The 26,415-nt window shown below is 44.9% G+C and overlaps 1 protein-coding gene across 1 annotated transcript; it reads left to right on the top strand.

Moving 5' to 3' along the window:
- Nucleotides 1-316: 316 nt before the first annotated feature.
- Nucleotides 317-12,360, top strand: LOC142259213 (uncharacterized). The gene is made up of 4 exons (XM_075331703.1): nucleotides 317-492; nucleotides 574-697; nucleotides 781-894; nucleotides 5,082-12,360. Exons 1-4 carry the CDS (start codon nucleotides 469-471, stop codon nucleotides 6,275-6,277), a joined length of 1,458 nt encoding a protein of 485 aa, XP_075187818.1. The 5' UTR covers nucleotides 317-468; the 3' UTR covers nucleotides 6,278-12,360.
- The last annotated feature ends 14,055 nt before the right edge of the window (nucleotides 12,361-26,415 follow it).

Below are 26,415 nucleotides of genomic sequence, written 5' to 3'. Positions count from 1 at the left end.
ATGATGTCACATCGTCATCTTCTCCCCATTCAGGTCCCTACAATATCGGATCCTCTCAGTGGAGATCTTCTATATAAGAGAATTCTCCTGATTGACCTATCAAGGATGGATATGGATAGGGACAAGATGGCGGAGAGGATATTACACCTCACCCTAGAGATCCTCTTCCGGCTTACTGGAGAGGTGAGAGATTCTGATGACGTCACATTACATCATTCTTATCTATGGGAATAACAGATGGACAGAACTGGAGAGGTGAGGACTCTGGAAATGTCTGGAGTGAGATTTATTACTGTGTCTCTCCATAACCAGGATTACACAGTAGTGAAGAAGACCTCTAGTGAGCGCTGTCAGGCCCCTGTGTCTGAGGGATGGGGAAGACCCCTGAGCCCAATCACGGGGTCTCCACCTCACCCCCCGATACATGAGGACATCAATGACCAGAAGATCCTAGAACTCACCTACAAGATGATTGAGCTGCTGACTGGAGAGGTGACACTGCTGTGAATGCTGGGACATTATACAGTAACGCTATGAAGGGATCGGGGGTGACGGTATCATTGTATGTGTCAGGTTCCTATAAGGTGTCAGGACGTCAGCGTCTATTTCTCCATGGAGGAGTGGGAGTATTTAGAAGGACACAAAGATCTGTACACGGACGTCATGATGGAGGTTCCCCAGCCCCTCACATCACCAGGTAATAGACAGGACTAAATACACACGGCCTATAATTATCTGTATGTAAGGAATTAATTCAGTCCCTGTATGTGTCTCCTCCAGTTCTATCCAGTAAGAGGACAACACCAGAGAGATGTCCCCGTCCTCTTCTCCCACAGGACTGTAAACAAGAAGATCCCGATGTTCCTCAGGATGTGATTCCTCCAGCTCTATCCAGTAAGAGATATCTACTCATGTACTTTCTGTACTAATTTTGTGTTTACATTTTTAGACTTTCTGCTCTGTTTTTTCAGTTGTATTTTCTTTGCTTCTGCTTCTTCTGCTGTTTGTTTCTAGTGCCTTCTCTATGTTGTTATGAAGGCAACTCAAAGACCTGCAGATGGTTCATGAATGCCCTGTTTCCCTGAAAATATGACCTAGTTACAGTCAGGGCCAGCATCAAGAGGAGTCAAACTGCACTATTTCTTAGAAACCCCAGTCTCTTAGGGACCCCATCAGTTGTAATCTAAGGTTGATTGCTTAAGGACCTTTGATGCTGTTGCGGGCGGGGAATTGACCTTCAGCAGGAGGTGGGGCACTCGAGACGCTCGGATCCGGGCGGTTGATGTGGCTCTAGTGGCAGCCAGACCCGGGCGCAGCCGTCCGTCACCCGCAAGTGAAAAGGGGGTAGTTATTATATAGGGGAGGTTTGTCAGTGATGCCACCCGTGGGTTGCGGTGATTGTTTGTGACACCGCCGCTGCCTTGGTATGGGGGTGCTCGGGTCTGATGGAGCGGGGCAGCAGGATGTTATCCCCTCCACGGGTATGGGAGGTGTTGTCCCGGGGCCCAGGTGTTGGTGGGATGGAGTGATGGGGCACAGTCTGCGGGGTTGGACCGGATGATACCAGTGTACTCACTGTTTGAATAAAGTCCAGATAGTAAACCAACTGACGATAACCGGTAGCCTCCGGAGGGGTGTGCTTGGGTCCCGCACACTGGTTGACAGAACAGGGGACCTTCCTCCTGCACTTTTGGTTTGTGTCTTGTGTGTTGACTAGTCCGCATGAAACGGGGAAGTCCACTCCCGGTGTCTTTTCTGTGGGAGCTGTGGCCCGCGAGAACTGAACCGTGGGATCTTAACAGGAACTTGCAGACGCCCTATCCCCCTCGTTGGGCTTCCGTCTCGCTCTATCTGGGCAGTCGGTGGGACAAGACTTGGAATCTTGTCCCCTGCTGGTTAATTAGAAAGGTGCTTGAAGCTGTCCTCGCTCCAGGGTCCAGGGACCCCGACTGTGCACAGCCTCCGGACCAGATTCCCGCTGTCGGCACCGGCGGGCTACAACCCTGCCCCGGTCCACTTAAGGTCTCCCTCGACCGGATCTCCATCGCCTGTGGCCCAGCTCTGCCGTTTGCCACCTAACCTAGTCAGGTTAAGTAGTCCGGGGCTCCAACCCCTGAGCACCACTTCACAATCCTCTCACTTCAACTGTCTAGCACTGTTCTGTGTGTTTCCCTCCCCTGACACCTCAGAACCCCTAGGTGGGCGTCACCATCTGCCTGGCCCCACCCACTGGTGTGTCCCTATTGTCTTGGGGGGTGACTAGGGTTTGATGGCTGGTGTTGGATACCTGTGTGTGGGGTTTTGTGTTGGAAGGCCAAGGAGGAGGGAGTCCTGCACCTGGAAGATGGATGCAGTCCTCTGTGACAACCTGATTTTGTCAGGGCGTCACAATGACTTCAAAGTCATGTGGCATGATGTAACCAAAGGTCTTTTATTTGCAGGAGTCTAAATGAACTGAACAGGACATAGGCTGGCATGCAGGACTGGCATTAGGGGAAAGGGAGAGTAAACTGGGCAATTTCAGAGGGCTCCCATTTTCCTAGTGGCCTTAGTGTTTATATGCCAATTATAGGACTGTTTAAGGACCTTATTGACAACACGTCATGTGACCAAATGTCTCAATTGCAGGAGTTTCAAGCAGAAGAGGAGACAGGCTGGTGTGTGTGTGTGTGTGTGTGTGTGTGTGTGTGTGTGTGTGTGTGTGTGTGTCAAATGTCAAAATGGGCAGAGCTTGGCCAGAACAAGGGTGTGATGCCACCGGTTCTCTAATTCGTAACAATTGCGGCGTTCCCTATGCCAGAAATCGTACTCCAGTCCCTAATGTCATTTTCAGTGTACATAGCCGGTCTTGATGAATTGGAGCCCAAATGTCTATCTGCACAGACAGCAAGACCCTGCTACATGCTTTCGTTATAAAGCCTAAGAATAGGCCATCAACGTTACAGTCCTGGACATCCCCGTTAAATTTTCAACATTTGTCTTTATTTTATTTTCGTCTTGGAAAAAAAATCTCTTTTAAAATTGTTTATGTTGTGGACCAATGTCACAGAGATGTTTGCAGGTTATTCAACTGTCAAGGCGGTGTCAGGATCTGTGGAAACTACACTCTGTCTGCTAACGTCTCTTATGTCTGTGAGCAGCGCAGGGAGACACAGGCATCAAACCACAGATTTAGGCAGGCTAGCAAGAGTTAACCTCTGCTGGGTTGCTAGTTAGTGTATTTGACCAAATGCTGCGGGAAGCCAGTATCATTCTCTCCCCTCCTGTATAAGCTGGCTGGGCTATTCCATTAATGCCAGCTATAGGTTACCTATACTGTTAGCAAGAAATTGGCCATAATAAAGTATTAACTTATGGGACCACTCAGTAGTGTCCCATAAGGAATGGCCTACTCCATAAAGCATAAATGACTGGAGAAAAGAAGGAGATACGGCAAAGAACATGTGTGAAAAATTCCATTTTATTCATAAAAATATCATATATAATAAAATCACAACAATATGTGGTCAAAAGGACAAGGATCGGACAGGAGGTGGGGGAAGGTGGGTTGGGGAGGGGGGGGGAGGCTTGAGGATGTGGGAGCAACCTGCCTCTCAGAAGCAACCAGGGTGAAGAATTAAGTGACTGAGTTGCCATCAATTGTAGGGCCAACCTATAGTAAGGAGCTGGTGGTGAATTGGGGCCAAGAGAGAAAATGAAGGATATGTGTCATGAGAACCACATGAGATATGCAACCAATCAGCAAGTGGGCATACATGCATGTAGTAAGCCCATCTGGAAAATGTGAAACCACAGTGGAAATAAGGCAAAGTGACTGCGCGAGGCCACAGGCGAGGACCAAGTGACTCCTCAATTTGCACATAAAGAAATGTGTATATATATATATATATACATGCACAGCAAGTCTGAGCCAGGTGCACCGCGCAATCAAGGGGCCTGAAGATATGGAAAGGTTTTCTCAATTATAATTGTGGCAAAGGAGCTGAACCAGAGGGGGGCTACTAAAGTGTACATGCAAAAATAATCACCGGCTGAGGCAGCACACCTGTAATCTCCCATTATGTACACCACAGACATGTAAGAGTTAATACTGGTGCTGCACAGAACCAAGGGAGAATTTAAGGCAATACCAGGCACAGGGTTACTGTGCGATTATTAGTCCCAATCCAATTCACCATGCAGCCAAGGGAAGGCGGAACAATGGAGGGGCAACATAAATAAGTATACCTGGTGGTTGGTTCCGAGGGGCAGGAAACAGCCTCCTGACAGCTGTTTCGCAGCGTTGCTTTTTCGAAGGAGGATTGCTCCCACATCCTCAAGCTTCCCCCCCCCCTCCCCAACCCACCTTCCCCCACCTCCTGTCCAATCCTTGTCCTTTTGACCACATATTGTTGTGATTTTATTATATATGATATTTTTATGAATAAAATGGAATTTTTCACACATGTTCTTTTCCGTATCTCCTTCTTTTCTCCAGTCATTTAGGTTACCTATACTGGTCTGGTGAGGTGTTGTGACTTACGATTGGTTGTTGTGCATTATTACTGTGAACTGTTGTGGTGTTAACCCTTGTTGTCTTTTTGTTGCTGCCTATTTATTTCTGTGAGTTTGCTATTTGTCTCGTCTGTCTTAATTTGTGTTTCCTGTCTGTTTTAATCTGTGTTTCCATCATACTCCTGCCAATCACACGCCAGGGTGTATGCTATGGACAATTATACGCTTCTGTCGTTGCCTGAATCTTTGGGAGGAATGCTGTGTGACGGTGTCCACACGACCTCCTTGGTCAAACAATATATTGCTGAACGATGTTGCGTCGTTTGTGAGATGGGTACGTGTGACCGCTACAAAACGACCTATGAGCGATCTCGGCAAATCGTAGCAGCGATCTGGGCGTGTCACATCGCTAACGAGATCGCTAGCAATATCGTTGTGTGTAAAGCGGCCTTTAGATGTCGAAATTGGACAACAGATTCAGAATACATTTTTTTCCTAATTTAATTTCTGATGTTATGGTTTAAAAAAATAAATATACTTTCAAGATAATATTAAAAAAATAATAACATTGTGTTTTTTATTTTTAGCAGATGACTGTATTGGGAATTCAGATGGAAATCTAATATCTTCAGAATTTATAACACATGATGAAGGTATCACACGTGATACATATGACGAGCAAGTACAACAGAATTGTAAGCAAAATAAAAGTTACAGAAGGGATGTGGAACATGAAACGGCTTCCACAGGAGAGAAGCCATTTTCATGTTCAGAGTGTGGGAAATGTTTTATTCGGAAATCAAACTTTCTTAGACATCAGAAAATTCACACAGGAGAGAAGCCATTTTCATGTTCAGAGTGTGGGAAATGTTTTATTCAGAAAACAGCTCTTGTTAGGCATCAAAGATCTCATACAGGGGAGAAGCCATTTTCATGCATGGAATGTGGGAAATGTTTTATTCAGAAAACTGCTCTTGTTTTGCATCAAAGATCTCATACAGGGGACAAGCCATTTTCATGCCTGGAATGTGGGAAATGTTTTACTTGGAAATCAGAACTTGTTAGCCATCAAAGATCTCACACAGGGGAGAGGCCATTTTCATGCTTGGAATGTGGGAAATGTTTTATTCGGAAATCACATCTTGTTTTGCATCAAAGATCTCATACAGGGGAGAAGCCATTTTCATGCCTGGAATGTGGGAAATGTTTTATTCGGAAATCACATCTTGTTTTGCATCAAAGATCTCATACAGGGGAGAAGCCATTTTCATGCCTGGAATGTGAGAAATGTTTTACTGGGAAATCAGAACTTGTTAGGCATCAAAGATCTCACACAGGGGAGAGGACATTTTCATGCTTGGAATGTGGGAAATGTTTTATACAGAAATCAGATCTTGTTAATCATCAAAGATCTCATACAGGGGAGAGGCCATTTTCATGTTCAGAATGTGGGAATTGTTTTACTCGGAAATCACATCTTGTTAGTCATCAAAGATATCATACAGAGGAGAAGCCATTTTCATGCTTGGAATGTGGGAAATGTTTTATACAGAAATCAGATCTTGTTAGTCATCAAAGATCTCATACAGGGGAAAAGCCATTTTCATGTTTAGAATGTGGGAATTGTTTTACTCGGAAATCAAATCTTGTTAGTCATCAAAGATATCATACAGAGGAGAAGCCATTTTTATGTTCAGAGTGTGGAAAATGTTATTTTACAAAATCAAATCTCGTTAAACATCTGAAGAAGCTGCACAGGGAAGGAACCTTTTTCATGTTGTGAACATTTGAAATGTTTAATTTGGAAAAACAATTCTTGTTGACCATGAGAAAACCCACACAGTAGAGGAGACATTCTTGCATTCAGAATTTGGCAAATGTTTTTATCATTAATCAGGTCTTGTTGTCAGATGAGTCACATGGGAGAAGGATTCATGTTATACCGTGAGTCAAAGGGTTTTATCCTAAAATCAATTGCTCAAGTAAGAATTGGTCAGGGAAAACACCATTTTCTTTTTAAACTTACCGTATTATTATGACCATAAGACGCACCTATGTTTTAGAGGAGGAAGATAGAAAAAAAAATTGAAACAAAATATGTAGTCATGACGCACTGTTGTGAGGGGGAACCTGCTGCTGACATGGTAAGGCTGCTTTCACACATCCGGTTTTAGCAGAGCCGGCCAATCCGGTTCTAAAACCTATGCAACGGATGCGGCGAAAAAAACGCATACTTTGCATACGTTTTTACATGCGGTCCGTCTGGTTTTTGCCGGTTGCGGCTGGCTACTGAGCATGCGTAGTGCAAAAAAACGGATGTGATTTTTGCCGCAGGACGCTTTATCTGGCGTCCATAGGCATGCATTGGAAATCGCGACGCATCGGCCGGATGCGGCGCGATGCGGTTTTTTTCGCCGGACAAAAAACCGTGCCAGGCAACGTTCCATCCAGCCACCGCATCGGCTAAATATGCCGCATCCGTCAAAAACTGGACGGAACGCAAGGCCATGCGGCACAATACGGCGCTAATGTAAGTCTATGCGAAATAAACGCAACCGGCGGTAAAAAAAAAACGGTTGCGTTTTTTCTGCAAAGCGCCGAATTGTGCCGCACAGGAAAAACCGGATATGTGAAAGCAGCCTTATAGGGGTAATTTCCCCCCCCTGATTCTGTACTAATGTCCCCCATTTAGGCCCCTTTCAGTAATGTTTCTCTCTTCCTGGTGTATATGTCCCTCATCCGGGCAGATATGTTCCCCATCTTTGTCCCATAATAGTATACATGATCCCCATCCTGGTATATATGGCTCTCATCTTGGTATGTTGGTGTTGGGGTGGTTTTCGTGACGCTACCCACGGGTTGTAGTGATGCTGGGCACCACCGCTGCAGTGAAGGTGGCGGGCTTCCGGGAGCGGTGTCGGGGCGCAGCTTTGGTGTTAACCCCTCCGTGGGTAGGGGCGGTGGGTCCCGGGGCCCGGTTGCGGGGAGATATGGTGCGGGGCACAGTGCTGCGGTGTGATGCGGTACTCACGATTTAGTCCCTCAGGGTCTCTGGTAAACCAAACAAGATGTAGAACGGGCGGCCCACAGCCGGCTGCAGCACTGGACGGTGTGACAGGGTCCCCTTTCTCCTGCACCTAACGTTAGTGGACCACGGTGCCTAAGCACGGGTGGTCCGCTCCCCGGCGGATATGTCGTGGGAGCTCCTTTGCCCGCAGGCGCTGGCCCTTGGATTTATGGCCTCTGGCGGTGGCTGCTATCCAGTCGGGTTGGGCTGTTGCCTTCAATCAGGTCTTTGGTTGGGAAAGGACCCCGTGAGGTCCAGACCTCAATCAGTAAATTCGACTATATGGTGGCCTACGGCCTAGTCAGGGTCTGAGTACCCTTCCTGGTGCTCCGGTAGACTGCTGGCTCCCCGGTTCGGGTCCGGCGGGCTCCAACTCGGTTCCGGTCCTACGGTTCCACCGGTCGTGTTCCCGGTCTCCTGCAGGCGGCCCCTGCTGTCTGCCTGCCTGACTGTGTGAGGGTCCTAGGCTCCGACCCAGGCCCCTTGCAGCGCTGTGTGTCACACTCTGCTCTCCACTCAACTGTGCCAACTGTACTCCTCACTGTCCACAACTGGACTCTACCCCTTACTGTCCAACTCTGAACTTCACACTGCACTACTCAGACTACTGTCCACGACTGGACTGAGCTGCTTCCCTGCCTCAGGCCAGCAGACTTCTCGGTGGGTGTGTCTTTCCGCCTGACTCCGCCCACCCGGTGTGCCTGTCTAACACTGAGGGAGGCAATCAGGTATTGATTGACGGATGTTAACTTCCTAGTGTGGGGGTGTGTGTGTGTGGTGTCTACTAACCTGTGACCCCTGGTTGTCCAGGGCATCACATATATGTTTCTCATCACGCTGCAGACATAAAAAAACAACTGATTATACTCACCATCCCTCTGCTCCCCCAGTGTGCGGTGTTGTCTTTGATGCTGGCAAGTGACTTCAGTGTATAAGCGGCACATTGCATGACGTAACTGCCATGCACCTACAGGTACACGTGGACGTCGGCTGCCGGAATATTCACTGGTCCCCCACACCTAGGATTATGGGCGTGTGGAGCAGTGAATATTCATTCTCTAATAAAAAAACACGTGATCACCGAGCTGCAGCAGTTAGCTGGTGACTGGGTGATCATGTGTGCCTGCTATTAATGAATGAATATTCACTACTCCCCATGCTCATAATCCCGCTCATCTCTCGATGCTGGCTTCAGTGCGTTGAGGTAGACTGGATTATAAGTGAGGGGAGCAGTGAATATTCACTTTTGTTATTAGCGGGCACACTGTTAGCCCTGGTTTCTGCCTCCTGTGACCCACTCCTCCACCGCCACCCCTCCAGTCACAGTCACATCAGGACTATGACGCACCCCCCCTTTCCCTAAGACCCCCCCCCCCTTTTCTACACAATTTATTTTGGGGGGGAGGGTGTATCTTAAAGTCCGAAAAATATGGTAATTGGTTAACAAATAGTAAGAGTAAAAAATTACAATACAATCAAAATCGTATAACATAAAAGTGCAGAAATCATTGTGAATCTGTCTGACCGTTTCAGGCTCCACCCTCTTTCATTAAACTTCTCTTACATTTCAGACTAAAAATGTCAAAACTCACTAAATGTTTGAACAGTTAAGGTGTGTGATGCACAAAATGTGTGACTTTTACACAATAGTTCTTGCACAATGTGTTTGATGGATTTCCCCTTAAATAGTGCTTATCACAAATCTGTTGCTGCCTTTATTATTTACTAAAACAGTGGAGACCCGCGGATTAGTGAATTTTCTAAATATAATCCAGTACCAAAACTTTTGGAAGTGTCCCTAATGTCCTCCCAAAGAAACTTCCAGGTTGTGAGATCCCACAACCCTCAGCGATAACAGATCGTGAAAGAGTGAGCTCTACGACCCCAGCTCTGCGGCATCCTTCTTAAGCAGTTCAGTAAAATCTTAACGGGAAGGTGTCGTCCAAAAAAAAAAAAAAAATAATAACTTAAAAATGTAAAGTATTAATGTTTTGCTCAAATATTATTTGTTTTTAATTGAGCAAAATAAAAAAATAAAAAATTTGATATTTTCCACTCTGAAACACTAGAGGAAGCAGCTGCTGAAATCTGAAACTGTAGAAATAGCCTGGATTACAGCTGCAGTAAAGTGGGCGGAGTCTGCTCTCCTGTGTGTGATGTCACCTCCCCCTCCCAATCTGAGGGTTTCCAAAGGATAACACAGAATGAAGTTTAGATCACAGTGCACAGCCATTTTGTTGGTGACAAGAAATGTCTAAAGTGTCACCAAGGTCAGCAGGAGTATCACACAGGATAGGATTAGATACTCAGCTCAGGAGGCAGTATCACACAGGAGAGGATTAGATACACAGCTCAGCAGACAGTATCACACAGGAGCGGATTAGATACACAGCTCAGGAGACAGTATTACACAGGAGAGGATTAGATACACAGCTCAGCAGACAGTATAACACAGGAGAGGATTAGATACACAGCTCAGCAGACAGTATCACACAGGATAGGATTAGATACACAGCTCAGGAGACAGTATTACACAGGAGAGGATTAGATACACAGCTCAGCAGACAGTATAACACAGGAGAGGATTAGATACTCAGCTCAGGAGGCAGTATCACACAGGATAGGATTAGATACTCAGCTCAGGAGGCAGTATCACACAGGATAGGATTAGATACTCAGCTCAGGAGGCAGTATCACACAGGAGAGGATTAGATACACACCTCAGCAGACAGTATCACACAGGAGAGGATTAAATACACAGCTCATCAGACGGTTCCACACAGGACAGGATTAGATACACTGCTCACCGAACACGTACCACACAGGATAGGATTAGATACACAGCTCAGCAGACAGTTCCACGCAGGACAGGATTAGATACACAGCTCAGCAGACAGTATTACACAGGAGAGGATTAGATACTCAGCTCAGGAGGCAGTATCACACAGGAGAGGATTAGATACACACCTCAGCAGACAGTATCACACAGGATAAGATTAGATACACGACGCACCAAACACGTATCACACAGGAGAGGATTAGATACACAGCTCACCATACAGTATTACATAGGAGAGGATTAGCTACTCAGCTCAGGAGGCAGTATCACACAGGAAATGATTAGATACACAGCTCAGCAAACAGTATCACACAGGAAAGCATTAAATACACAGCTCAGCAGACTGTTCCACACAGGACAGGATTAGATACACGGCTCACCGAACACGTATCACACAGGATAGGATTAGATACACAGCTCAGGAGACAGTGTTACACAGGAGAGGATTAGATACATGGCTCAGCAGGCAGTAACACACAGGATATGATTAGATACACAGCTCAGCAGACGGTATCACACTGGAGAGGATTAGATACACAGCTCAGCAGACAGTATCACACAGGAGCGGATTAGATACTCAGCTCAGGAGGCAGTATCACACAGGAGAGGATTAGATACACAGCTCAGCAGACAGTATCACACAGGATAGGATTAAATACACAGCTCAGCAGACAATCCCACACAGGACAGGATTAGATACACGTCTCACCGAACACGTATCACACAGGATAGGATTAGATACACACCTCAGCAGACAGTATCACACAGGATAAGATTAGATACACAGCTCAGCAGACAGTATCACACAGGAGCGGATTATATACTCAGCTCAGGAGGCAGTATCACACAGGAGAGGATTAGATACACAGCTCAGCAGACAGTATCACACAGGATAGGATTAGATACATACTCAGACAGTATCACACAGGATAGGATTAGATACACAGCTCAGCAGACAGTATCACACAGGATAGGGTTAGATACTCAGCTCAGGAGACAGTATCACACGGGATAGGATTAAATACACAGCTCAGCAGACGGTTCCACACAGGACAGGATTAGATACATGACTCACCGAACACTTATCACACAGGATAGGATTAGATGATTAGATACACAGCTCAGGAGACAGTATTACACAGGAGAGGATTAGATACACGGCTCAGCAGGCAGTGTGTTTATTGGATCACACCAACGGATCTTTATTTATTTGAATATGGAGACCCCTAATCCTAATATTTCTACGAATACCGATGATTTTTTCAATGTTAATTGTCAGACAAGACTTAACAGAGCAGCAAATATTTTTCTACATAAAGCTGGGGATACAACCTCACAAGATCAGAATGATCTGAATACTTTAATGCATCAATTGGAGAAGCATATGACATCTCGGCTGAAAACATGGTGGGATTTTAAAACCTTATCCGCTTACTTGGATCAGAAAATGATCCCCAGAGGTCTGAGGATAAAAAAACGACCTACCACTGAGTTTGATACTGATTTTCTGAAGGAATGGGACACTGTCCTCTCTGAATGCTCCCTCAAACTTATTAAGCTGATTACAGAGAGAGAACTGTTGAAATTAAATGAGACGGAATCAAAAGTCAAAGAGATTGAGGTTGAATTAAAAACCTATTCCAGTAATTCACAATTTTCTATCCTCAAAGAAAAAATCAGCAATAATTTAACTAAATTGGAAGATTCTAGTACTCTTATGAAGGAAAAAAAGTTCAAAAGAGATGTTTTTGACTACGAAAACAACCAAGTATATGATTGGCCCCAGAATCGGAGACAATACAGACAGACACCCAGATCAATTATCAGAAAAAGAGTAAGTTTTTCCTCTACGGAAATGGATTCCTCTGACAACAACATTGACACTACAGATTCTGAGGGATCTTCTGTATTGAATACACGGACTGCCCAGATGAATCTGTCAAAAAACACCCAGGAAAAATTCCCAAAAAAAACAAAAAAGAAAAACAACATTACAGACGGGCCGGACGGAAACACCACAATAGAAAAGGACATTTTCTTTCACCGAACCCGGAGAGGGAATTATTAGGGGGCCATAATGACCTTACGGTATTAAATATGTCAGCTAATATCTTAAATGAAGATCAAATAAGTGTTTTGCAAAGAGGTTTGAATTTCGTCCCAACTACGAGGTTCAACGTCTTTGAAACCCTTTTAGATGTTAATAAATTCATCAGACGTTTAACCATTAAGAAACATTTTTTCTGTAATGATATTGAACCTGTATGCCCCGATGAAACTAATACAGCTTGTGAATTTTTTCCTACCACCTTTTCTGAGCAAATGTCTTTGATTGTATTATGTGACCTTTCTGATCTAGGCTCAGAATCTCAAAATCATTGTGATACACGGTTTTCAAATAGAGTTCCTAATCCAAACTACTATCCTACTCAATCTAAAACCACGAGTATGGAAGATTTCCAAAATGTTGTAGAATCTGAATTAATTAAACTGAAAAAAAGTAAAAAAAATATTAATCATAATTTGAGCATACATGAACAGACCGCCTTATCCCAGTTACAGGATAACAACAGTATTGTTATTAAAAGATCTGATAAAGGCGGTTCTGTTGTAGTTTTGGATATTGGACTCTATGAAATGGAACTAAACAAAATGCTTAGAGAAAATTCCATTTATAAAAAAATTTATAATAATCCCATTGATGAGGTAAAAAAATGTTTATCTAGAATTCTGGAGGAGGGTGTGCAACTTGGGGTAATTTCGACAAAGCAGAGTGAATATTTAAATCCATCAACATCTATTATTCCGTTGTTCCACGCTTTGCCGAAAACGCATAAAAATCGCTTTCCTCCAGAATTCAGACCTATTATATCAGGAATTGGTTCTATGACTGAGCATCTATCAGAATGGTTGGATTTACGTTTACAATCATTGGCACAAATCTCACCAAGCTATGTAAGAGATACTAAACATATCCTGAGTATTTTTTCTAATTTTTCATGGAAAGAAGGATACAGCTGGCTAACCTGTGACATTACCAGCTTGTACACTTCCATACCCCATGAATTAGCCCTCATGGCCTTGAAACATCACATGTCTGGACATAGTGGCTACTCATCTGATCTTCAAAATTTTATTTTGGATGTGACTTGGTTTTTATTAAAAAACAATTTTTTCACCTTCATGGGTAGTTACTATGTCCAGACTCAAGGCTGTGCTATGGGTGCGAAATTTTCCCCCTCCCTAGCAAATATTTATTTGTCTTGGTGGGAGGAGGGAAATATTTTTTCTGTGGACAACCCATTTTCACATAATATTGCAATATTCCTCCGTTATATTGATGACGTGATCATTGTGTGGAAAGGGGAAGGAGAGGAGATTGTAGATTTCATGACATATCTAAATAACAACCCCTACAATCTTGGGTTTACATATGAACATCATAAAGAACATATTACATTTTTGGATGTTATTTTTTCATCTAAACCTGGGAATGAGGGTGTAACTTGCAGTTTATTTAGGAAGCCGACAGCAGGGAATTCCCTGCTCCACGCTAATAGCTGTCATCCAAAACATGTAGTGGATAACATTCCCACAGGAGAGTTCATACGGGCGAGGAGGTGCTGCTCACCAGAGGAAGCATATGTGAAAGAATGTAGGATCATTAGGGAAAGGTTTCTCTGTCGGGGTTTCTCTGATGCGACTATTTCCAAAGCTAAAGTACGTGCAGATTCTAAAACCAGAGATCAGTATCTATTGAACAAACAAATGGACCTCACACACAAACAGCCATCAATTGTATTTTCCACTAAATATAGTACGGATTTTTATTCTATTGTCAACATCATTAAGAAATATCTCCCTATACTCAGTACGGATGATACCGTTAAAAATATTCTTGAGGAGGGAATAAAATTTGTCTCTAAACGTAACAACACTATTGCCTCTATGATCTCTCCCAGTGACCATACAAATCGTAATAGAGGTGGTGTGTATAATTGGCTATCTGTTACGGGCTCATATAGGTGTGGACAGAAGGTATGCGGCTTGTGCAAATATATGCCTAACACGAAAAAAATTGTATCTAGTGTAACGAAAAAAGAATATAATATCAATTCTTTTATAAACTGTAGTACAACTCATGTCGTGTATCTCATTACATGCGATGCATGCAATATTCAGTATATTGGAAGCACTGGCCGTAGCCTTAGGAAAAGGATTTCAGAACACCTATATGATGCTTGTAACAGAAGTAGCAGAAGCCCTTCAGGTGCTTCACAACACTTTATCTCTGTTCACGGTGGCTGCACAAACAGCTGCCGTGTGAATGCTATTGAGAAAATTGTGTTACCATATAGAGGGGGTGATATCACAAAAATCATGCGCAAGAAGGAGGCAAAATGGATTTTCTTGATGGAGACTAGAGCCCCTCAAGGCATGAATTTAAGAGATGAATTAAGAAATATATATTAATGCATTGAAATTGGTACACGGTTTTGATAAAATGAAATGATGATTTTTTTTTTTTTTTTCTATACAAAGGATTTTATTTATATATTCCTTATATGTACAATGTCGATAAAGATTTATAATATAAAATATATAAGGATGCACTTGTACGTCTATAATATATTTGATACATGTGTTTTGTCACTTTGCATATTTTTACTGCAGATCGTCCCTTCTCTATATGTATATGGGGTTGCTATTCATACAATGTACTTAGTTATTCTGCTCTGTTTTTATCTGCTGCTATTTTGTTTGGTTCTGACTTTTTTTTTTTTTTTTTCCTTTAAATCCCCATGTGGTTGTTCATTCAATGTGGATTGAGATTAAGAGCATGTAGCTCGAAACGCGTACTCCTCTGTTATCCCATCCCGTCTTTATGGGGATTTTTTATACCTTGTGGATATGATCCAATTTTACCATGAAAATTGAATAAATAAAAGAAGCAAATTTTATTACATTTCCTGGACACGAGTGCTGGATTTTTTTCTTTTTCCTACAGCTCAGGAGACAGTATTACACAGGAGAGGATTAGATACACGGCTCAGCAGGCAGTATCACACAGGAGAGGATTAGATACACAGCTCAGCAGACGGTACCACACAGGACAAGATTAGATACACGGCTCAGCAAACAGTATCACACAGGAGAGGATTAGATACACAGCTCAGCAGACAGTATCACATAGGAGAGGATTATATACACGGCTCAGCAGACAGTATCACACAGAATAGAGCTGGTGTCACACTAAACGACAGCGACAACGACGTCGCTGTTACGTCACCATTTTCGGTGACGTAACAGCGACCTTGTAAGTCGCTGTTATGATCGCTGCTTAGCTGTCAAACACAGCGACGCAGCAGCGATCATAACGTAGCTACATGTGCAGAGAGCAGGGAGCCGCGCTTAGCGCTGGCTCCTTGCTCTCCTGCAGCACACATCGGGTTAATTAACCCGATGTGTGCTGCAGCTACATGTCACAGTTCAGAGAGCAGGGAGCCGCGCTTAGCGCTGGCTCCTTGCTCTCCTGCAGCACACATCGGGTTAATTAACCCGATGTGTGCTGCAGCTACATGTCACAGTTCAGAGAGCAGGGAGCCGCGCTTAGCGCTGGCTCCTTGCTCTCCTGCAGCACACATCGGGTTAATTAACCCGATGTGTGCTGCAGCTACATGTCACAGTGCAGAGAGCAGGGAGCCGCGCGCACTGCTTAGCGCTGGCTCCTTGCTCTCCTTGCTACAGTATACATCGGGTTAATTACCCGATGCATACTGCAGCCACATGTCACAGTGCAGGAGCCGGCACTGGCAGCAAGAGCGGAGGCTGGTAACCAGCGTAAACATCGGGTAACTAGGGAAAGGTCTTCCCTTGGTTACCCGATGTTTACGCTGGTTACAGCTTACCGCAGCTGCCAGTGCCGGCTCCTGATCGCTTCATTTCGTCGCTCTCTCGCTGTCACACACAGCGATGTGTGTGTCACAGCGGGAGAGTGACGACCAAAAAATGAAGCTGGACATTCAGCAACGACCGGCGACCTCACAGCAGGGGCCAGGTCGTTGCTGGATGTCACACACAGCGACAGCGACGGGACGTCGCTGCAACGTCACAGAAAATGGTGACGTAGCAGCGACGTCGTTGTCGTCGTCGTCGTTATGTGTGACACCAGCTTAGGATTAGATACACAGCTCAGCAGACTGGTCCACACAGGATAGGATTAGATACACGGCTCAGCAGATAGTATCACACAGGACAGGATTAGATACCCAGCTTACCAGACAGTATCACACAGGATAGGATTAGATACACAGCTCAGCAGACGGTACCACACAGGATAGGATTAGATGCACAGCAGGCAGTATCACACAAGAGAGGATTAGATACAAGGCATGGGGGGGTAGCGAGGGGTGTCAATGAAGACGGTAGCAGCAGCTGCAGGGGAGGGGCAAGGAGAGTGGGGGGTATCATTGGAACATTGGAGACAGTAGTATGTGCAGTGGTGGGGGGAGGGGCGTAGGTACTCACATGCTCTACACGCACACAAACACACACAGCTCTGCTGCATGCTTGCCGGCAGCGGCGGAGGGGGGGGAGAGCGGGGCTGGGTAGAGCGGGGGGAGGGGGTGTCATTGGAATCGGTAACAGCGGGGGGAGGGGAAGCGCCCCGGCGCCCCATACTCATACATCCCGGTGGTTGACAGGGGTAAAGTGGAGCAAACATCATACGCTGTGTGCGCCACAATGATGGTGCTGATCTACTCCCTCTGCTGTGATCTGGATAGCCCAGGGGGCGCGTGCATTTCACAGCAGATGCCTTCTCTAATGTTACTAAATGGGGTCGGAGCCCGACTATCAGAGTCTATGCACAGAGGGCTGCCATAAAGGAGGTATCTGTCGTTACAAACACCAAATCCAAGATGGCAGCGCCCAGTGCCTTCAGTAAAATTAGAATTAAATAAAAACTAAATAAGCAGTGATTTTAATTTTGTATTAAAAATACTTGTTTTCATAATCACTATTATTAATATAAAAATAAAAAACTGCAACACCTTTCCTTTAAACAAGTATATGACCGCGCTGGATTAGTTGAGAGAGCAATGTATCGTGCTTAGAGCAGCTGCAGAGATTTGTGGGATCCCGCTCTGCACACTGAGATCCCACAAAATGGAAATTCAGGTTCCACTTTGCAAGTAAGTTGGGTATTTTGAGAGCCTTTAGGAACATTTGTGAAAGGTTTTGATACTGGATTATATTTAGATAATTCACTAATCTCAGGTTGCCCACTGCTTTATTTACTAAAAAGCACAGCCCCAGATTGGAGATAGGAACTCTGAAGTATATCACATTGTATATAATTGCATTTCAAAGCTTGTTTTGTCAATAAATGCTTGTAAATATATATTCTTCATGCCTGTCTTTCTCTATTGTCTAGATGTGATGATTTTGCCTCAGAACCTCTGGAGCTGAGGCAGAGCTGTAGACATTTCACACCAAAATAATGAGGGGAGAATTGAATCACACTGCAGCCTAGATATGTGGAAGTTGTTAAGATGCTCTGATCCCAATTTATCAAAGCTTTTATGCCAAAAAATTGTCACAAAAACTCTGAAAAGTCTCAAAAATTTGGATCAATTCAAAGTGGTGCCAAATTTTGGTGGCTTTTGGCATTTTCACTTTAAAATTGGCAAAGTTTGGGTGGGTCGGTGGCGTGACAGCACAGCTCCTATGTCATTTTACGTGTTTACCAAAACATTTTCAATATACAGTTATGTAATCGATATGCGTTTTTAAGTGCTGATTCTCAGCTTTAATTTGAGGGTATTAACATACTAATTAGAGCCAGGGTTTAGGAATTACAGCCCATAAACATGTAGCGGTCTCTTTAAAAAGAGACCAAAAGTAACTGGACAATTATCTTAAAAGCTCTTTAATGGGCTGCGTAGGATATTCCCTCATGAATCCATTATGAATTAAGCAGATAAAAGGTCTGGAGCTGATTCCAGATGTGACATTTGCATTTGGAAGCTGTTGTTGTAAACCCACAACATGCGGTCAAAGGAGGAGAACATCATTAGGATAATAATTGAGAGCTAGTAGTAATGTTAGGGGTGGCCAAATCAGAAATTTGGTATAACAAATGAACGCACTCGAGAGCATGGGAACTCAAAGAAGTCTGGATGTCGAAGGAAGACAATAGTGATGGGTGATCACAGAATCCTTTCCTTAGTGAAGGAAAAGTCCTACAGAACATCCACCCAAGTGAAAAAACATTCTCAAGAAAGTAGACGTTTCAGTATCTAAGTGTGGCACCTGCTTTGGGAGCGATGTATAGAATTCCACCCACATTCACCTCTACAGATGTTGCTTCTTTGGTTGAACTGCAGAATACTACAACTCCCAAGGTGCCATGCAAATCTGGGGGAGGAGGAAACAGGGGGGGGGGGGGGTGGAAGGAAGTTGATCCGTCTTGGAGGGGTGAAGCTGCCACTCTGTATGATGAGAGACTGAGTTCTGAAGCTAGAGGATGCACTATTGGTAGGAGCTGCTGTCCTCCAGGTTTACCATGCCGAAGAAGGATTTTGCCTGCTGTACCCAGTACTCTTTGCAAGCCATTGAATCCAGAAGCTCCAGTGTGGAATAGTCTGAGAAAAAAGACCTGCTACAGACAGAAGTGAGTAGGACATTGCTGTGACTTGTAGTTCTACAGTATGAGAAGTGTAAACAAAAGAGAAATACGAGTATATATGCAAATACAAGAATTTTATTAATGGAGATAACACGCAAGACAGCACAAAATCACACTTAAAATTGCTACAGAAAATCAAAACATCACAAGGGGTACAAGGTTTATATTCAATTGGTTAATGTAAAAGTTTCCTGTCTGTCTGAAGTAGCCGTGGAAGAGGTGGGAAAGTCTAAATGACGGGACTAAATATAATGTAAGCAAGACACTTAATGACATGGACCAGACTCCATTGCATGATTTAATAGAATTACTAACAACTATGAGGTTGGGAGTAGAAGGTCCTACAATGAGGTGACAATAACAGGGGAAACCACAATGTCACCAGGTATGTATAAAACATAACCCATTCACTCATGCATAAGATTTGGTTAGAGGATTCTGACCCTCGAGTTCGAGAATCAGAATCATGGGAGGATAATCATCATGCAAGGAGAGTTTAGCCCCAGTCATCAGTAGACACCAATTAAATACAAGGATGCATGGAACAAATCAGGGGCCCAAGTACAGAGTACTAGTGTAGATGTTAACCTAGATTAAGTGGAGATTCTTAGCACGGCGAGCTGTCATAAGGGAACCTGAAGGGAGTATGTCTGCCAAAATTGGATCTGTGCGTAGAACAGGCCAGTGTCTATCAAGCATGCCCCGCATCATCTGCCATTGGTTGTTAAAGGTTCCTATAAAGCAAATAGGAGGGTCAATATGTGGTTGTTGTTGTTTACAATTATATTGAAGGAATTGTGTGCGTGGAGTTCTTTTGGCACGTAAATACCCCTTCTTAATGCAGCGATTGCTGTATCCACGATCCTGGAAACGGCGTTTGAGTTCTGCGGCCTGTTTTTCAAATGACTGGTCAGAGGAGCAGATCCGCCTAATCCTTAAGAATTGGCCGGTCGGGATGGCGCGTATGGTGGCAAAGGTATGGGCTGAGGATGCATGCAGCAGGGCATTGACTGAGGTGGATTTCCGATACATACTAGTTTGTAAGAATGACAAAGGATCCACCTCGATGTTGATGTCCAAAAAGTCAATGCACCTGCTGCTATTTTTATATGTCAGTTTTATATTAAGATTATTAGCATTCAATTGACCCATAAATGCATCAAGCTGCTCCACCGTGCCCTGCCAAAAAAATAATACATCATCAATATATCTGAGCCAGCACTGCACATGGGAGCTGGCACTGATGCCCCCATCGCCAAAAACGAACCTCTCCCACATGCCAAGGAAGAGGTTGGCATACGAAGGGGCACAGGCCGCTACCCATGGCAGCGCCATGCTGCTGCAGATAAAATAGATCTTTAAAAATAAAAAAATTGTGCGTAAGTGCAAAGTGGAGCAGCTCAAGGATGAAGAGGTTCAATTTGCCATCACAACCGCCCATATCAAGAAAAAGGCGGACTGCCTTCAGACCATCAGAATGTGATATGCATGTGTAAAGGCTCTTCACATCAGCTGTTACAATCAACATATCCTGATCCATAAGGATGCCGTCAATCCTCCTGAGGATGTCCGTCGTGTCACGGACATAAGAGGGCAAGGTTTCTACTAGAGATTTTAAATGATAATCCATAAATTTACAAATTGGATCACACAAGCCGTCTATGATGGACATAATAGGATGCCCCGGGGAATGAAGGGCATCTTTATGGATCTTAGGTACTAGGTAGAATGTAGGCACCTTTGGATATTTAGTGGAGAGCCCCTCCATCATTTTTTATCAATAATGCCGCTCTCGCACGCCGCTTCCAGGATCCCCAGAAGGTCAATAGAAAACCGCTGCAAGGGGTTAGATGGCAGCCTCATGTTGGTGTCCTTATCACGAAACTTCTGTAAAGCTTCTTTCTCGTAATTCTCCACTGCCCAGATCACTATATTGCCCCCCTTGTCAGCTGGTTTAATAACAATGTCATTATAATTGCTCAGTTCAGAAAGAGCAGATCTTTGTTTATGAGTTAAGTTATCACCTTGTCTCTTAACCGTGATTTGTTTAAACTTATCCACCACTAATCTAGTGAAGACCTCAACGGCAGGACAAAGGGACAATGGGGGAAATCTAGTAGATCTGGGCAGTAGCGATTTTGGGAACACACCTGTAGAGACACTGGACTGTTCAAGCAGAAGATCCTCAAGGGTCTGTAACGCCTCCCTCTCGGCCGGGCTATCCAAACCACTATTGTCTCGTTTATGATGAAGTTTTTTTGAAAACTATCTTGCGTGCGAATAAATGTACACCTTTAATGCTGAAAAAAAGTCGAAATGATTAGTTTGTGAAAATGTTAGGCCCCTGGACAGCATGTCCAACTGGGCATCAGAGAGGGTGCGTGGAAAGGTTAATCACCTGTAGTTTGTTTTTGCCGTGTTTGTCATTCGATTTAGCTGATGTTTGCTTATTCCGCATAGACTTAACACGGGCCCCCACCCTTTGTTCAGACTCACATACTCCACTTGACATCCCGGAGGACAAACCGCCAACAGAAACCAATGAAGACATAGAAGCTGATTGGCCATAAGACAAAGTCTTGGCTCGATAGCCCAGACGTGATCTAGAGTGCCACCTGTAGACCGTCGTATTGGTGTAATCTGACAGGTCCCTATTATATTTCTTTAATTTTAGGCCACTAATTTCCTTTTCTAACTTAGAAAGGCCTTTCCCAATCTCCGTTTCCATCCTGGTAATCCGCTCAACTGAGCAGTTATTTTTAATAGACTTTTCCAATTCCTCCATTTCTGTCTCCATCATGGTTAAAGAGGCACTGTTGTGTTTGAGAACTGTGCTGGAGCAAATTACAAGGCCTTGCTAAAGAGGACTTTTGATTGCACTAACTGGGAGTTTCCATAGGACCAGCCTTGGGGAAATACTGCCTTCATTACTTTAAGTGCACCAACGTACAGCAAGCGCGCCAACAACCGCTGCAACTGGGGCCCCAATTTGGGACTGTGTCATTTGTGAGGCTGCAGCTGTTAGTTGGTAGATAGTAATTAGTCAGCAGAGTGTGTGGTGTAGGTTAAAGAGGAAGCATTACCCCTAACCTTCAGGTCTATTGCAAAGAGCCCCTCCTTAATTTTTGTAGAATACTGTATAACATTACCTGTTGTTCACTTTTATTTGCTTTTCCCCTGCAATTGCCAGTTTTCATCGTCCTGTAAATAAACCTGTTAAGATTTCTAACATCAGTTATTGTTAGTGTGTACGGAGCGTGGGTAGAGGTTTCCCGAGTCGACCCCTAGCAGAAGACAAAGACCTTTCTGCATTTCCCTAGAGCTCCTAGCAAGATTCGAGTGGAGGCACTGCGTCATATCAAGGTGAGAACTACCGAACACCCTGCCCCAGCAGCAGATTAAGGCTGGGGCCACACGGGGATCTATTGCGATCCTCTCTCATGACACTCGGCTCGCGCTGGCAGCACAGCAAAGCTGAGTGTCATGCGTGTGTCCTGCGACTGAGGTCCGACCGTGTGAGCGGACCTCAGCTGCAGGGGTCTGCCAAACGCTGAGGAGGGGCGGGCAGGAGCTGCAGAGGGGAGGGATTTGTCTCCCTCTCTCCTCCTCTGAAGCCGGCTATTGCGATTCTTGCTCTGCACTTGTAGCACACCTGAATGGGTCCGAGAGAAAAGAGCCTCGCATTACAATCGCAGCATGCTGCGATTGTTTTCTTGGACCGATTAGGGCTGAGAAAATAATCGCTCATGTGCGCTGACACACAGGCTAAAATTGGTCCGAGTGGAATGCGATGTTTTATCGCACTCCACTCGCACTGCTTTTCACGCCGTGTGGCTTAGGCCTAAAGGGGTGTTACATAAGAGTACCATAAAGAGAAGACGTCATGAGTGCAAATACAAAGGGTTCACTAAAGGGAGCAAACCTTTAATCAGCCTTAAAAATAGAAAGGCCAGCTTGGACTTTTTCAAAAATCATCTAAAGAAGCTGCCTCAGTTCTGGAAAAGGTCTATGGACAGATGAGACTAAGATCAATCTGTACCAGAATGATGGGAAGAAGCAAGTATGGAGGAGGCTTGGAATGGCTGATGATCCAAAGCACACCACATCCACTGTAACACATGGTGGAGGCAGTGTGATGGCTGGGCATACAGGGCTAACAATGGCCCTGGGTCACTAGTGTTTATTGATGATGTGACTGAAGACAGAAGGTGGCGGATGAATTCTGAAGTGCACAGGGCGAGTCTGAGGCTTTCTGCTCAGGTTCAACCATTTGCAGCAAAGTTGATCGGATGGCGATTCACAGAACAGATGGACAATGACCCAAAATATACTGCAAAAGCAACACAGGAGGTTTTTAAGGCAAAGAAGTGGAATATTCTGCAATGGCCGAGTCAATCACCTGATGTGAACCCCATTGAGCTGCATTGCACATGCTTAATACAAAACTTAAGGTAGAAAGAAGCACAAACAAGCAACAACTGAAGTCACTACAGTAAAGACGCCAAAACATCACAAAGGAGTGACTGTCTGAGGTCTCCAGTATCTCAGCTACTTGTCCTGTAGTGATGGGTAGTTCGTGAGTGAGTAGTTCAAAATGAACTACTCCTCAGAGTGAACTAGTTCATCTAGTTCACCATCCTGACAGAGATTAGTTCATTATGAACTAAACAGAAAGTGGGAGGAGACAGAGAGTGATCCTCTACAGCTCCAGGAGGCTCCTGCTCTCACACTGGCTCTTTATAGCCCCTGATGCTGGAAAAAGAGGTAGTAAAACACTAGACCACACATCAAATACAAATATAATAGTAAAAACTGAAATTGCAGAGTAGACAAGACACTGCTCATATGTGTGTATGAGAGAGCGTGTTTCTGTGTGTGTTTCTGGGCTCAGTGAGATGCATCAGACTGAACTAGGCTGCTCTGATTCATTCTCAGTAGAACATTTAGTTCAGCAGCTCCTATAGTTCATTTAGTTCACAGGTCACATGATGCATTTCCTGTCACCTCCTCCAGAGAAATACTGAACTAAATGAACTAATCTTTTGAACTAAACAGCAGTGTGAGGAGACAGTGATCCTCTACAGCTCCAGGAGGCTCCTGCTCTCACACTGGCTCTTTAGGCTGCTTTCACACATCTGGCTTTTGCAATGCGGCACACTCTGGCACTTTGCAGGAAAACCGCAACCGTTTTTTTTTGCTGCCGGTTGCGTTTTTCCTGCATAGACTTTAATTAGTGCCGCATTGTGCCGCATGGGCTTGCGTTCTGTCCGGTTTTTGACGCATGCGGCAGATTTAGCCGATGCGGCGGCCGGATAGAACGTTCCCTGGCACGTTTTTTGCTCCGGCAAAAAAAAAAAAACGCACCGCGCCGCATCCCAATGCATCCCTATGGATGCCGGATGCGGCGCGATGCGGCAAAAACCGCATCCGGCCGCCGCATGCGGTTTTTGCCACTGCGCATGCTCAGTAGCGTGCCGCAGCCGGCAAAAACCGGACCGGCCGCATGTAAAAAACTTATGCAAAGGATGCGGTGTTTTCACCGCATCCGTTGCATAGGTTTCACAGCCGGATTGAGCCGCACTGCTCAAGCCGGATGTGTGAAAGCAGCCTTATAGCTCCTGATGCTGGAAAAGGAGGTTGTAAAACACTGTACCACACATCAAATACAAATATAATAGTAATAATAATAATAAACTGAAATTGCACAGTAGACAGACACAGCTCATATGTGTGTATGGGAGAGAGAGTTGTGTGTGTGGATCATGCCCCTCACCCGTCTGTGTGATAGGATCACCCTCCTGTAGAGGATCACCCTCCTGTAGAGGATCAGCCTCCTGTAGAGGATCAACCTCCTGTAGAGGATCAACCTCCTGTAGAGGATCACCCTCCTGTAGAGGATCAGCCTCCTGTAGAGGATCACCCTCCTGTAGAGGATCACCCTCCTGTAGCCTAGATCAGTCTTGCTAAAATCTTTACCACTGTCTCATGTTGTGTTCTGAAAATGGTGAATGCTGAACTGCTCCTCATCTCCCTCATACACATTCATTATGGGTCAGTACTCTACACTCTACACAGGGGGCGCTGCTGGGCTCAGTGAGATGCATCAGACTGAACTAGACTGTCCTGATTCATTCTCAGTAGAACATTTAGTTCAGCAGCTCATATAGTTCATTTAGTTCACAGGTCACATGATGCATTTCCTATCAGCTCCTCACAGGATAGGGTGGAGAGAAATACTGAACTAAATGAACTAAATGAGCTAATCTTTTGAACTAATCTTTTCAGTGAACTAGTTCATGGTGAACTAATCACCAAAATGAACTAGATTTCCCATCACTATTGTCCTGGTCTCCCCAGACCTCTGCTACGTTTCTGTTTGTGGATTTCTGTGCCGCACTTTATGAGCCCCTGACATAAACTTCCCCTCATCCAGCTCCATGACACCCAGCACAGCAGAGCCCTGCATACACTGAGGAGCTGACCATGTGACCCCTGACTCCTCCCCTCCATGTGACATCATCACAGGTCCTGGAAGCACAGAGCAGCCATATCTCTAGTGTGCGGCTCTGCAGGTGGAGGTAGGTGCAGGGTATTATATATCTAGTGTGCGGCTCTGCAGGTGGAGGTAGGTGCAGGGTATTATATATCTAGTGTGCGGCTCTGCAGGAGGAGGTAGGTGGAGGGTATTATATATCCAGTGTGCGGCTCTGCAGGTGGAGGTAGGTGCAGGGTATTATATATCTAGTGTGCGGCTCTGCAGGTGGAGGTAGGTGCAGGGTATTATATATCTAGTGTGCGGCTCTGCAGGTGGAGGTAGGTGCAGGGTATTATATATCTAGTGTGCGGCTCTGCAGGTGGAGGTAGGTGCAGGGTATTATATATCTAGTGTGCGGCTCTGCAGGTGGAGGTAGGTGCAGGGTATTATATATCTAGTGTGCGGCTCTGCAGGTGGAGGTAGGTGCAGGGTATTATATATCTAGTGTGCGGCTCTGCAGGTGGAGGTAGGTGCAGGGTATTATATATCTAGTGTGCGGCTCTGCAGGTGGAGGTAGGTGCAGGGTATTATATATCTAGTGTGCGGCTCTGCAGGTGGAGGTAGGTGCAGGGTATTATATATCTAGTGTGCGGCTCTGCAGGTGGAGGTAGGTGCAGGGTATTATATATCTAGTGTGCGGCTCTGCAGGTGGAGGTAGGGGCAGGGTATTATATATCTAGTGTGCGGCTCTGCAGGTGGAGGTAGGGGCAGGGTATTATATATCTAGTGTGCGGCTCTGCAGGTGGAGGTAGGTGCAGGGTATTATATATCTAGTGTGCGGCTCTGCAGGT

This window comes from Anomaloglossus baeobatrachus (assembly GCF_048569485.1).
Source record: "Anomaloglossus baeobatrachus isolate aAnoBae1 chromosome 5 unlocalized genomic scaffold, aAnoBae1.hap1 SUPER_5_unloc_30, whole genome shotgun sequence".
In the NCBI taxonomy this organism is placed as follows: Eukaryota; Metazoa; Chordata; class Amphibia; order Anura; family Aromobatidae; genus Anomaloglossus; species Anomaloglossus baeobatrachus.
Note: the sequence above shows the minus strand (reverse complement) of the source record. Positions and strands in the feature narration are given on the sequence as shown.